This window comes from Copidosoma floridanum, unplaced genomic scaffold (genome assembly GCF_036245765.1).
Source record: "Copidosoma floridanum isolate Cflo_tuat_1 unplaced genomic scaffold, Cflo_Japanese_pri ptg000030l, whole genome shotgun sequence".
Classification (NCBI taxonomy): Eukaryota; Metazoa; Arthropoda; class Insecta; order Hymenoptera; family Encyrtidae; genus Copidosoma; species Copidosoma floridanum.
In genome coordinates, this window is record NW_028321907.1 from 13105315 (window position 1) to 13118677 (window position 13363).

At 39.7% G+C, this 13363-nt stretch overlaps 1 protein-coding gene across 1 annotated transcript; it reads left to right on the forward strand.

Annotated features, from left to right (window-relative positions):
* Positions 1–220: 220 nt before the first annotated feature.
* Positions 221–9211, forward strand: LOC106642710 (uncharacterized). Its single transcript, XM_089597002.1, has 4 exons — positions 221–899; positions 6897–7261; positions 7348–8131; positions 8215–9211. The coding sequence occupies exons 2-4, from the start codon at positions 6920–6922 to the stop codon at positions 8910–8912; spliced, it is 1824 nt and encodes a 607-aa protein (XP_089453128.1). The 5' UTR covers positions 221–899; positions 6897–6919; the 3' UTR covers positions 8913–9211.
* The last annotated feature ends 4152 nt before the right edge of the window (positions 9212–13363 follow it).

Genomic DNA, 13363 nt, shown 5'->3' on the forward strand with positions numbered 1-13363 from the left:
GGAGGGAAAAGTGCGTGTAGAAGAGGACGGAGCTACACATGAGAATTGACGAGCGGAAAAGCAGCGGCATCGCGTACAGCATAGGCCAAGCGCCAAAGGAGGGAGGAGAGCTAGAAAAAGAGAGAAATATAACATAACGAGTAGAGCAACACGGCGGCCAGGCATCAGCTCTGCATTTAGGCCGTGCGGAGAGGCGAAACTGCGCCGATGAGGCCAACAAGACGAACAAGTTGCGAGAGTCGTTTAATAGAGAGACGGACGCGCGCCTGACACGCGGTGCAACTGCGACGGATTTTTTTTTTTGACTTTGTTTTATCTTCAACGTATCGAAAATTTTCCTGACTCGCTCTCGCCCTACTGCTCTGCAGGAGATCAAGCATTCAGTCGTCGTTCGTTCGTTCGTTCGGTGTGACAGTACCCATACTTGACATTATGCGAGTTGAAAGTTATTGTTGCACCAAGTACGGGACTATCCGTGGGTGGTGAACAATTAGTTGTTTTTTTTGGTTTTGTTTTTTGGTTTTGGTGACAGTGCGAGTTACCCTGTGCATATAAACACACGTACGAGAACTCGGCGCAAAGTTTGAACATCGGCTTGGACTCGCGCCCCCCGATTTCGAGCAAACACGGTTGGTGCAGTTTTTTTCCTACGTTTCGACTCGAGCAGCCCGTCGTCGATCTTGTGACGCATCGATTGTGAACAAACTGACAAAATTAAAGTAAAACTGTTTTAAAAAAACTCAAAAGCAAAACAAATTCAGCTGAACACGTGACTCTAGTAGTATTTCTCACGCGACTATCAGTGCTCATCGTAGCGACTTTGATTATTCGCCCATCGATCAAGTAGAAGAGAGGAGAGGAAGAAAAACAGCACCAGAGAAAAAAACTTGGGCATCACGGTAATATTGTTTTTCCTTTTTCATATACATACCTACATATTACGTACTCCCATAATAACATGTGTATATATGCCCGCACGCCCTTGGCACGTATATTTTCGCTCGATACTCGTATATATATATATATATGTATACATATGCGTCGTACCTAAACCGTACTTGCGTACTACGCAGCTCGATTCATAGTACTACGGAGCTTCGCACAAAAACAAAACTCACACAAGCGAGCTTGATTCACCACGTTAAAGTACGTACACGCCGTGTGTGTAACAGTGTTTCGGGTATATACCCATCAGAAGCTCGCGCGCGCACAGCTGAGCTTGAGATTCGCGCACCCGCTCGCGAAGCTGCTGTGTTGTACAAATTTTACCTACGTATATATACATGTATGTACGTATATAACACGCGTACGCGGCTGACGCGTCATACGCTCGCATCACTTGCCTTTCGCTCTTGCGAATTCGCTCGTGAGATTATTTGTATATTTTAATTAGTAATACCCGCCTTGTCTTCGTAAAGAGTGTCATTCTATGGTACGTATGCATGTATACACCGAAAAATGTCAAAAAGACGTCGCGTAATGTTTTTCTCAAACTTTTTATAATCCCCGATTTTCCCCACAACGTGCATTAATTTCCGTCGAAACGCATTAAAATTGCCTCTGGGTGCGCGTGTGCGTACATCGGGGTGTTTTCTTCCCCCCCCCATCTCCCCCTCTCGCATTTCGTATTTTCCAAGTGACGCGCGTGCGTCGAGAGACACGTTGTGGACATTTTCGGTCATTTTCGCTCGAAGCCATTTCGCTCGATCAAAGGTATATCCGAACTCCACTCTTGCAAGCGGCACAGGTATCGAGATACATTGATTCCTTATCTTTCTCGTTCGAAGGAAACGATCGTCGCGACGCGACACTTGTGAGTATAATATATAGCTGTCCAAACTTTGCAATTATTTTCGTATTAAAATTCATATCCATACATGTGTACGTGCATGTGTTATCCGAAAGCAGCGGCTAACGATCGGTTTCTCCCTGGTTTTGGCCATTGTCTTTTAATCGCCAAAAAAGATATCAGTGCAATTGGAAAAGAAACGCAAAAGTATATTATTATTATAATGATTCGTCGCACCTTCGACAAGCACAATCGCGCGTATAATCGCCAATTTCAGTGGTGTGGCGAGTGGATAAGTCATTATTATTGGCATCGTCGGGGAATAGCGTAATACATGTATTATAATATTCAATGATCATCGTACTTTCTACCTTTATTTTTATCATACACGCGTACGTATTAGTATTGTATCGGCACAGCTATATAATATACCTACGTACACACGTTTGCCGACGACGATGACGGCAGTGACGATATAGCTGTATTATATACATGTTGTACAGACGCATCAGCTAATAGGCACTTAAGTGATTAGACGAATGATTTCGATGACTTAATTGTTTATTATCGTCCGTGTAACAAAGCCTCGCGACTTTTCTTTTTTTTTTGTATACACATCACAACACCCCGTTTTCATTGTGGGTTCGATCATTTTTATTTCGTTGCAATGTCGTTTAAATAATAACAAACATATTGAAAAATCTCACGCGCTATCTTAACGATGAAGCGGACGTGCAGAGAGAGCGATCGCAGCTTAATGGCCGGTTAATCGGAAATAAATGGCCAAAGTTTGCCGCGCCGAGTGGGTATCTCTAAAGATTGCGATGACACGAACGCTCAGGCTCGCACCGAAACGTAGAGCAGCATTCATTGTACCAACACACCTGTGGGATGGGAAACTTATCGGTGTAGTTTTACAATATTCGGTAAAGGCAAACAGTACACCCCCGACCCGGGACTCTTTGCTAATTGAAAATCGTGAAAGTACATAGCCATCGCTGCGCTTTTTCGAGGGACTCTCGTGAGAGGTAGGTAGAGATATTGGAGCAAACTGAAACGGTTGGTATTATGGATCTTGGAGTGTTTACGGAGTAAAGTTTTGAAATATTCGGAGTCTGTCCCTCCGACACTGTGTGTTTTAGTTTCGTAAATGTATATATTGATAATTTACCCATACATATATTTATCAAGTGAATGCATGTAAATGAAATGTCTTCAAAAAATGTTTTGCTTTTAATATGTCTTGTTGCTAATGACTGACAGATGTATGAGATACCAATTAGGCAACGTTTGAATTTATAATAGTTTTGTTTGTGGCATTTTGTGACATGTACGTATTTTTATAAAATGCTAGAAAAATCTATTGACGACACAAACTATCTCATGTGCCTTTGTAATTGGTGTTTTTTTTTTCCGTACAGTTGAGTCTATCCGTGTATCCGTAATATAAAAATACGCGTGCAATTTTTTACCTTAAAAAAATTTGTCAACCTCGCGAGTAACGCAATTACTGACGACTTTTACGCATATACATACTCTTCGTATAGCATTTTTTATCGTTTGAGCTATCGTCCGTGTGTGTAAGGTAAAAGCACCAGTACGTGAACACTTTTTCCATAAAGTCTTTGTTTTCTCATTTTTATTGAATTTCTGATTTGCATAACAACAAAACAGTCATTGCGCCAGTAAGTTTATATTTTTTCCTTTAAAAAAAAAAACAAAAAAGTTTTTCTAGGTCATGTGTACAATTAATAAATTAATTTTAAAGTTTTTTTACCAATGACCCAGTAGATGAACAGTGTGTTCAGGTATTGGTACCGATACGTATTTTTGACCGAGTACTTGAACATCCCATGTTAATTAAATGGGAGAGAGGTTATGTTAGCTGCCTTCTACTGATTTCTATTTTTATTATGTATTGCAAATAATCAAATCGAAAAATTTCTTTCTAATTTCATTGGTAACATATTATGAAAACTATAACGACTGGCTTGACATACTATTATTATCGATTAACAGTGATTTCAATCATTTTTATGTGTTCGAGTACTGGGTATAGGTAAAACCTAATGGTACCAGTACCTGAACAGTCTCACAAGCCACCTCATACAAGTTGCACGAATAAATAATTTTTTTCTCGTTGAGTATAAAGACTTACTGAAATATAAATTTTGTTTTATCTACAGAACGATCAAAGGATATCAGAAACATTTTTTTTTATCCACTTAAATTGAAAATAGTTTATTCAAGCTGTTCAATCTACTGGTGCAATTTAGGAAGTGTTCCCGTACTGGTGCTTTTACCTTATACGCATTATGGAAATGACGAGTTTAAATTATTGTCACAGCGTGTACTACACACACACGTGATGTGCGTTAGCACAGTTTCGCAATTCGAGTATGCCTTATATACGTATACGAGTAGATAGCAATGGATGAGACGGTATATGGTACACATTACGGCGCAGCTGTTGCGTTTTTCGGGGTTTGTAAGTATTCGAGTAGGTATAGAGATATAGACACATTGTGTGTGTAGGTATTACATACACACAAGCAGCCTGTGAAGGCATGGCATGATGGCATGGTGATCCAAAGAGTGGAGGGAAATCTTGTATTACGAACGGGATGGACAGAGAAGGAGACTAGTGTGTGCACGGACCCCTTGGCCATTGCTATATATATATATACGTGTATACTCACGCTTGCCTGTTTTTCTCTCCTTCTCTCTCTACTTATCATTCTCGTATACATACGTAATACGTGCTTAAACTTTTTTTTTCTTCTTATTCGTACAGCAGTGCCTACACTTACATTTTTACTTTCCTCTGTACTCCTTCCACATAATGGGCGTCGTCGGGAATGATCTTGCGCTTGCATTTGCGTGTAGAAAATTTCTTTTCCTCGCCGTCCAAAGTGCAAAATCAAAAATAACGATGACAATTTTTTTTTTTTTTCTTTTCTATCAGCAGAGCTGATTGGGTTTCTTTCACTTTATCGACCTCGAATTTTTTTTTTTTTTTTGACGCGTATATTTTCCGGATTTTCCATTTGCCGAAGATAACGTTTTGAGCCTATTTTTCCCAACCGCTAGCTATACCTATTGAGTGATTGCGATACAATTTCATGAATTTCAATGGCAAAATTGCTGCGTGGAAATTTGGGCGTATATGTATTCATTCTACAGTTGGTGAATTTATCGTTATCCAATGAGTAAAAAAAAAAAAAAAAAAAAAAAGTAGCTGAAAATCATTGAACGAAATGGGGACTGATTAAATAATTTTTAATTGACAATGCATCGAAGAAAACAATTAAGTTGTACATTTATCACACATTTACATTGAAATTACACCAAGTAAAAATTAAAAACAAATCTGATACACTGTTTTACATTGCAACTCGTACACGGTCAACAGAATTTGGACATAATAAACTACTTATACCGATGTCTGTCCTTCAAATAAATCGATAAAACTATGTGAAATTATGTAACAATGAAACTTGTTTACTTTGTGAAACAAGTGTAGGTACTCTTGTTTTCGTGCGCTAAAAAAATTATCTAATCTTTATCTATACGTGACTTTGCGCGTTCATTTGACAAATTCCGCCAGTGCAAAATTTCATTACCGATGCTGGCTCGGATGAGAATTTTTCATTCAAATCGCAAAAACTCCGAAATATAGCTTACCCTTATGCGCTCGTGGTGAAGGAAAGGGTGAAAAAATGTTAACATTTGAAGATAGTAATATTTTTCGCGAATCAAAGCGAGTCCGAACAATAGCATGTTTTTTTAGCGACGATCAACCAACCCGAACGAAGCAGAGAGGAAAAAAAAAAAAAAAAAAAAATCATACGTAGGAGAGAACGCCAAGCACACGCCCACCCACTTGCCAGCCAATAGTGCGAATTCTATCGTCGGCTCCCCTCTTTCGTAACGACACGAAGAAAAATAAAAACATTGACGTAGATCGCGAAAAGCGAATTAGACGCACCACTGTCGATGTTACACGAAAAAGCCATATCTAACCGCCGCCTCGGAGTCCGCGTTTGTTAGCGCGTGTTTTTCGTTTTTCTTTCAAGGTCGCGAGCCGCGCGGCGCCGCACTGCTGCTGTAACACGTATACATATGTATAGTGTATGGTAGTTCTTCCGCGTATTTCACTTTGCACGCGTGCCACCCGCTCACCTCTACACTCTCTCGCGTGTGTTTTTGATGATGTTATTATTGTTCCGGCCCTTCGTATACTGTACTTTTTTTTTTTCTTCTTTTCTACACCATAATAGTTACGTCAGTCGCGTATTGCGCCTCGAGGCGAAACGATCCACTCTTTTTCTCGTACCTTTCGACGCCCGATCGTTATCGCTATCGCGAGCGTTTGCTCTTTTTGCACATGAGCTTGCGTGATTTTGCAACATCATTGGCTGCTGTACCATAGCACCGTATACTATTGCGTATGCGTTCGTGAATAGAGGGGAAAATAAATCGACACATAAATAAAAAAAATCGGTAGTGCAACAGCTCCCCCGATTTCCAATGCCAGTATTGCGCTCTGTATCCCCTGTGCGGGCGGCGGCTACTTTTACATAAGGTTAATAACATTGTGTGCGTAGGTATAACAACGCAACCATCACCCATCGCACGCGACATTCTTATTGTTGCGTTGCAATTTACTTTCGTACCAATGTACAGTTGTACATTGGGCAGAATGGCCTCTGCGTGTCTTTTTCACACGAATTGTACATACAAACCTTCACTTCTGTTTGTTGTTCTGTTCAATGATATTGTTTTTTTTTTTGTTTTTTTGCGGTGTAAAAGAGGTATCATTTCTGGGTAAAACTCGCACACGTGTGTACTTGTTGTGGGATCGGTTTGTTCCTCGATAGTGTTTTTTTTTTTTTTTTTTTTTTGTTTTTGCATCGTGTAATCGTTGTAATTTTTTCCGTTTCACGCGCGTTACGTTGATTCCATAGAAACACAAAAGTCATGGGTTTTGTACGCGGCAAAATAAAAATCGTCCAATCACACAGTCATGTAACACCGTATGGTGAAAATTGTGAAAAAGTTGGGTACAAAAAATTAACGTGCACGTGGGATTGTTGTCGGTTCGCAGATAAGCAGAGAACAGCCGTAAAAATGGGTGAAGTAATACCGCAACACTACTGCCTGCGCTGGAACAATCACAAGTCGAACTTTGTGCTGGCGTTCGAGCAGCTCTTTGCCATCGAGGCCTTCACCGACGTCACCGTGGCCGGCTACGACGGACCCGCCATCAAGTGCCACAAAATGGTCCTAGCCGCCTGTTCCGCCTACTTTCAGGAACTGTTTATGAAAAATCCCTGCGAGCACCCCATCATCATACTCAGTAACGTCAAGCACATCGAGCTCAGGTCGATCCTCAACTACATGTACAAAGGCGAGGTCAACGTCGAGCGCAACGAGCTCGATGAACTCCTTAAAGTCGCGACTTTTCTCAAGGTGGGTTCTCGCCATACATACACAGCCATCAGATGTATGTTTATGTATCTCTTGATTTATATACAATATTGCATTTTGATTTGCAGGTGAAGGGTCTGGCGAGGGATTCGCAGGTCAAGTGCGAGGAGCCGGACAATTCGATCTCGCCGTCGCCAACGATCGGCAACAGCACGACCAGCAGCGTGGCCCACAGCAGCGGCTACATATCGCCCAACCACCTGCCAGCAGCTGCCCCGAGCTTCCTCAACTGCAGCAGCACCGGTGGCAGTGGCAGTGCTGGTGTTGCCAACAGCAGCAGCATCATAAACAACGGCACCACCACCACCACCACCACCACCAGCAGCAGCAGCAGCAGCGCCGTGATCAGCAACAATAACAACAATACCAGCAGCAGCAACAACAACCACCACCACAATGGAAAATCCCTGCTCGAGAGTGCCTCGAGCCATATACCCTACTGGGCGGCTTTCCCGGGCATGACCAAGCCCAGCCACCACATCTACGGCGACAGCAAGTCCCTGCCCGAGGCGCCCCACCTCGTTCACCACCAACCGCAGCACCCGGTGCTGAGCAGCACCTACGAGAACTTGACCGAGAGCTCGCCCCTCACCAAGAAGAAGCACTCGAGCCACCTGCACTCGAACGCCATCCTCCGCAGCGTCTTGGCCGACAGCTCCCAACCGATGAGCATCGACCACCAGCAGTCCGAGCTCGGCCTCGAGCTGGCCTACAACAACGCGACGAGCAGCAACGGGCTACTCCGCGACGCCGACAGGCGCAACAGCGCCGAGATGTCCGAGGACGAGAGGCGGAACAACACCTCGCCCAGGAACAGCTACCACGCGCCGGGCAGCAACGGCCACAGATCAGGTATTTTTTATTGCTCATACTTAATGAAAAACAGATGATGTACATTTGTCCGTGAGTAATAAAGTAAAATGAATGGGTTTCAGGTAACGGGGGAGGCTCGTCGTCGACGAGGCCCGAGTGGAAGCGGTACAAGCAGTACACGCGGGAGAACATAATGGACGCGATGACCGCGGTGCGGGAGAAAAAAATGAGCGCCCTCCAGGCGGCCCGACAGTACAAGGTGCCCTCGCGCACCCTCTACGACAAGCTCAAGAAGGCCGGGATCTTACCATCGCGCAGCAGCGCCCCGCGCGGCATCTCCTCTGTCCAGACCGTGGCCAGCGGCATCGAGAGCAGCGCCTGCTTTCCCTACCCCTCGGGGGTCAACGGCAGCATTTACGGCAACCGGCCGAGCGCGATATGCAGCGACGCCATGTCCGAGCACGACGTTGACATGAACGGCTACAGCAGCGACAACGGCTACGGCAGGGACAACGACCTCACGGGCAGCAGCAGCGTCGGCGGCGACAACGAGTCCCACGACGAGGTCATGGACATGTCGAGGCGCACGCCCAGTCCACCCCCGACCGCCCTGCTCATGGCCCAACAGCACCAGCAGCAGCTCGTCGCCGCTGCCGATCTGAGCATGGAGGACGAGGTCGAGGACCTCTCGGTCAATCGCACCCCTAGGCTCGAGGCTGGCAGCTTGAACGACGTCAGTGTCATCGTGCCGACCGTCAAGAACCTGGGGCTCAAGAAGGAGGAAGAGCCAGCCAACGATGACACCTTGGCTCGCGTCTGAGTGGACGACCGCGGGGAGAACAAGGTGGCCCCTTTTGTCTAAACTTTGGTTTTTTTTTTTTCCCCTCCCTACCGAGGGAGCGTGGGGGAGGCCTTCCGAAGGCGTCGAGGAAAGAATTGCTATATCCCTTTCCATTGATTTAGTTTTCTTTTTTTCTTCTTCTTTCCGGTTGCGCTCACCCTTACCCCATTGTCGAGAGACTCGCTGCTTGAAATCATTTACAGGATCAGCACGACCATGTGACAAAGTTTTCACGATTGTAGATTTTTTTTTTTCTCTCTTACATTTTAATTTAATTAAAAGCGTATTCTTTGTATTTTTTTTTTTTTTTGTTTTTTTTTTTCTTTTTCCATCTTTCTTTTGATGAAACAATAAGAACGAGAGAGATGGTTTGGTTATCGAAAATAGGGTTAGGTGAAAGAACGACGTAGCATAACGAGTCGTCTCGGAATTATTTAATTGTTGTTTTTATTTGAAAGATTTTATTGGATCGTGAAAATTTACTCAGTGCGCCACATCGTGCTGGCCCTTTGTTTTACATGATTGAGACGATAGATGGAAAATTTAATCAAGTAATCTCAAAAGCTTCAGAAGCGTTATTTATTTCGTAAGTAAAAAACGGGATCATTTAAACTCTTCGGTTCTTACTTACTGAAACGTATACATATATATTATATTAGGTACTCTATATATTTTATGAATTAAGATTAGGCGGGAAAAATTCAGGACTGAATACTCGTGAAATTCGTTGTCAAGTCATGGATTTTTGTTCCTTCAACGTCAATATCGCGCCGTAGAGCCTAACTATTTTACTTTTTTACTTTCGCGCACGACTGTTAAAATTTTTAACAATAATCTACGAAATCGTATTTTTACGTTTTCGTTTGATAACTTTTGTCTTAATTTACAAATTTAGTTTGTTAATTTTTTTATTACTTTTGATGAGAGTAAAACTTTTTTCACTCGATACGAAATAAAAAATCAGCCCAGATTAAGACTGAGCGCGCGCCATTTATTTCAAGAGACTGAATCTACGGAGGTTACGGGGCACTTTTCTATCCAAAAATCGTTGAAAACAGTCGATGCATTTTAAAAATTCAAAAGTACACAACTTCAATACATTTTTTTACCTACCTTTGGTTTAAAAAATAGTTATATGTTTGTACACTTAATTTAAAATCATCGATTTAAGCAACATTTTATCATCACTGGAAGAGTAAATATTTTTGGATCAAAGAATAAGTGTCAGACCTATTTACCAACAATTTACTATTTCGTTGTAATTGTGAATCGCTTAATTGCAACAGAGGCTCAGTTTGTCGGATCCACCTGTACGAGAAAAAAAGTTTTAAAACATCCGCTTCGCTTGTACAAGAGAAAACGTAATTTTACGAGAGAAAAAAAAATTGTTGTTTTGAACTCGTAAATAAACGTTAAACGATACAAAAACAACGTCACAATTGAAATATTATTTTACCTTTGCGAAAATTTAAACTTTTTAAACGTATTTCTTAGTTAAATCACTTGAAAGCTAAAAAAAAGTTATTATTTTGTTTTACATCGTTACGATTATTTACATTTTTAAAACATTTATTTATTGGAGTATTGTTTTTTTTTATGCATATGACTTATTAGTTAAGATACATTTGCCATTACAAAATTTATATCAGTACTCTGACACTCTTATCACTGTACGTTTACGAAGAAGTGATCCATTTAATTATTGGTATCATTTTCACTACATCATTGTAATCTTAATATTATTACTATTTTCATTATTATTAATATCGTAATTTCGTTAATGACTGATGAAATATCGAACGTTAATTTGTTGTAATCGTAAGGTCTATAAGCACTTTTAAACAATCAATATACATATCATGTGTCGTGTATATCGATTTATAAATAAAAATTTCTTAATACAAAGAAAAGGAAAAAAAAAAGACGCATGGCTCTGGGAAATAGATGCAATACTACTCGAACGTGAATTGATATATTAAAGTACAAATCAAAAGCGCCTTATGTACTCACAAAATAATAAGTCGATTTAAATGGCCATTAGTATATTCCTATACCGATTAAGTACAACTTCATTCAATTACCACCTCAAGACTGATCTCAGATTTCCAAACGACATGTTATAACAATAATTCCCAAAGTATTTTTACTCTTTCGAACCGTTTACTCTTCGACGGCCTTCATTAATCTTTATTTCTCTTATCTCAAAGGACTTATTTGTATACACCGGTAATAAATCATATAGTCGTTTATCATTCAAAATTTACGTGTAAGCATAAAAAAAATGTATGATAAATGTATGCATTAGATTTTAAGTTGATTATTCGAGTAGCGACTGTAAAAAAATTTATATATATTTATATATAATAAATCGTATATCAAATAAGACTTGGCCGAAGATTACGTGGGGCACCCGAGAAAAAGGGAAGGGAGAAAAATGTGAGATTTGCCTTATAAACGCATTTTTCTTGCGGCTCGTACAACGAGTCCGTCTAAAAAGCTCTACATGTATATTTAAAGTGGAAAAAGAAGTTTCAGAATTCACGCACAAGAAAAAAAAATATCGCTAAGAACTTTGACGTCGGGAGCGTAGTCTAGATGCGACCCTCGGATATACTCGTATGTTCAAAACACACCTGACGTATCTCAGGAGGGTTTCCTTTGATCTTTAGATAAAAGCAAAAAAAATGAAAAAAATAAAATAAAAATAAATAAAATAAAATAAATAAATAAAAAAAATGATGAACGTGTAAAAGCAAAATTTCACGCTAGATTTCTCATGAATAAAAATAATGTTATTTTGCGAAGATTTTCTCTCACGAGCGTCCAGATTGTGTTAAGCCAAATACAGAGCCCGCGAGAGCATTGATGGTTCAATCTTTCCATAAAAAGTGTACAATAACGCTGAGCAAGTACAAAAAAATCGAGAGCAGCTGACATTGCTGATAATATTCAATGTAACATTATCCTCATCACCAAGATTTCATACGTGCACGTAATATCGTCGTATAGAATTTGTTCTCTTGTTATATACCACCGATTAATATTACATAATGACAAATTCAGAGATTACTTTGTATAGATAAAGTTAATGTCGTACCTGCACCATTATGTGATTCAGCGTCAGCTTCTAAATAACTCGAGAGACCTCAAGAGACTCATGTCTCCTCAATAGTTACCCCATTGTCGAAAATTCGGAGCGGACTCGTGTATAGGAAAAATTTTAGATGTACATCACGAGCTCATACTTCCGATCCGATATTTTTGCAAAATCAATTGACGACAAGCCAATTTAGTTTAACTATCCGGTAGTTTCCGTGAAAAAGACAAAGTTGGAGGTTTAAGGCTGTTTAGGGTTGCGACCTGCATCATGTACCGGTAATAACATTGATGATAGTTATTTATAAGATTATAAATAATAAATGAATAACTAAATAAAGGATAAATTGAAAAAAAGAAAAAAAAATATATATATATTATTGTCGCCGTATTTGAATGACTAAGTTTACGTTAAGAGAGTTTTAAGTGTTTGTGTGGCCCAGCCATTTTCGCACATTAAGCTTTTATGTATAGCCTTTTAGAGGAAACATGTGGTACGCAAGGTACATCGCTCGACTTAAGGATATGACAGACCTGTTGTTTTTAAATTGATTATTGTTGGTTGGTTGAAAAAAATAAAAAAATAAAAAAATCATGAAAAAGTGACTCAATGGTGTAAAGAATTTTTGTTGAAGGACAAAACGTTGATATCAAAGCTGCCTTGATTATTATATCAATGAATGCGCATTTTGAAATATCAAATTATTTTTAAAGTTACACTTTTCTTGTCCATCATACATTATATACATATATAAATTTATATAGTATACAGGAATATATTATTATTATTATTATTACTATTATTATTATTATTATTATTATTATTATTATTATTATTATTATTATTATTATTATTATTAATATTAAATGATAAAAACAAGATTATATATGTATATGTCAGCACACGAGAGATATGTAAATAATAACAGTAAAAATATAAATATAAATAATAATCGAATGATTGCCTTATTAGCAACTGTACTGTTGTATTATTCTTAAGACTGATTATTTCTTTTTATTGTATACACATATTAGATAATTATAAAACATATATATGACAGTGAGTTGGCGCTCATATACCCGCACAAGCGAGTGCCTCTTATGTTATTATCTGTAGGCGATATAAGAGCGCGTAGTTAAAAATTGTGCAGAGGTATGCAAGGTATGTTTGCGCCCACTGACATTATTACTATTATTTTTCTCAACTATTGTAATCGGCGACGAGCAAATGCATTTCATTTATATAGATACGCATTTCATTCAAATATATATATATATATATTATATTTTTCGTCTCGTGAACGCGTGTTATACCGAATCAATCATATTGTGCA

Excerpts from the sequence above, each read along its gene's own strand:
- LOC106642710 (XM_089597002.1), top strand. The coding sequence starts at position 6,920 with ATGGGTGAAGTAATACCGCAACACTACTGCCTGCGCTGGAACAATCAC. Across the intron at positions 7,262-7,347 it reads AAGTCGCGACTTTTCTCAAG|GTGAAGGGTCTGGCGAGGGA; the intron begins GTGGGTTCTCGC and ends TTTGATTTGCAG. Across the intron at positions 8,132-8,214 it reads CAGCAACGGCCACAGATCAG|GTAACGGGGGAGGCTCGTCG; the intron begins GTATTTTTTATT and ends AATGGGTTTCAG.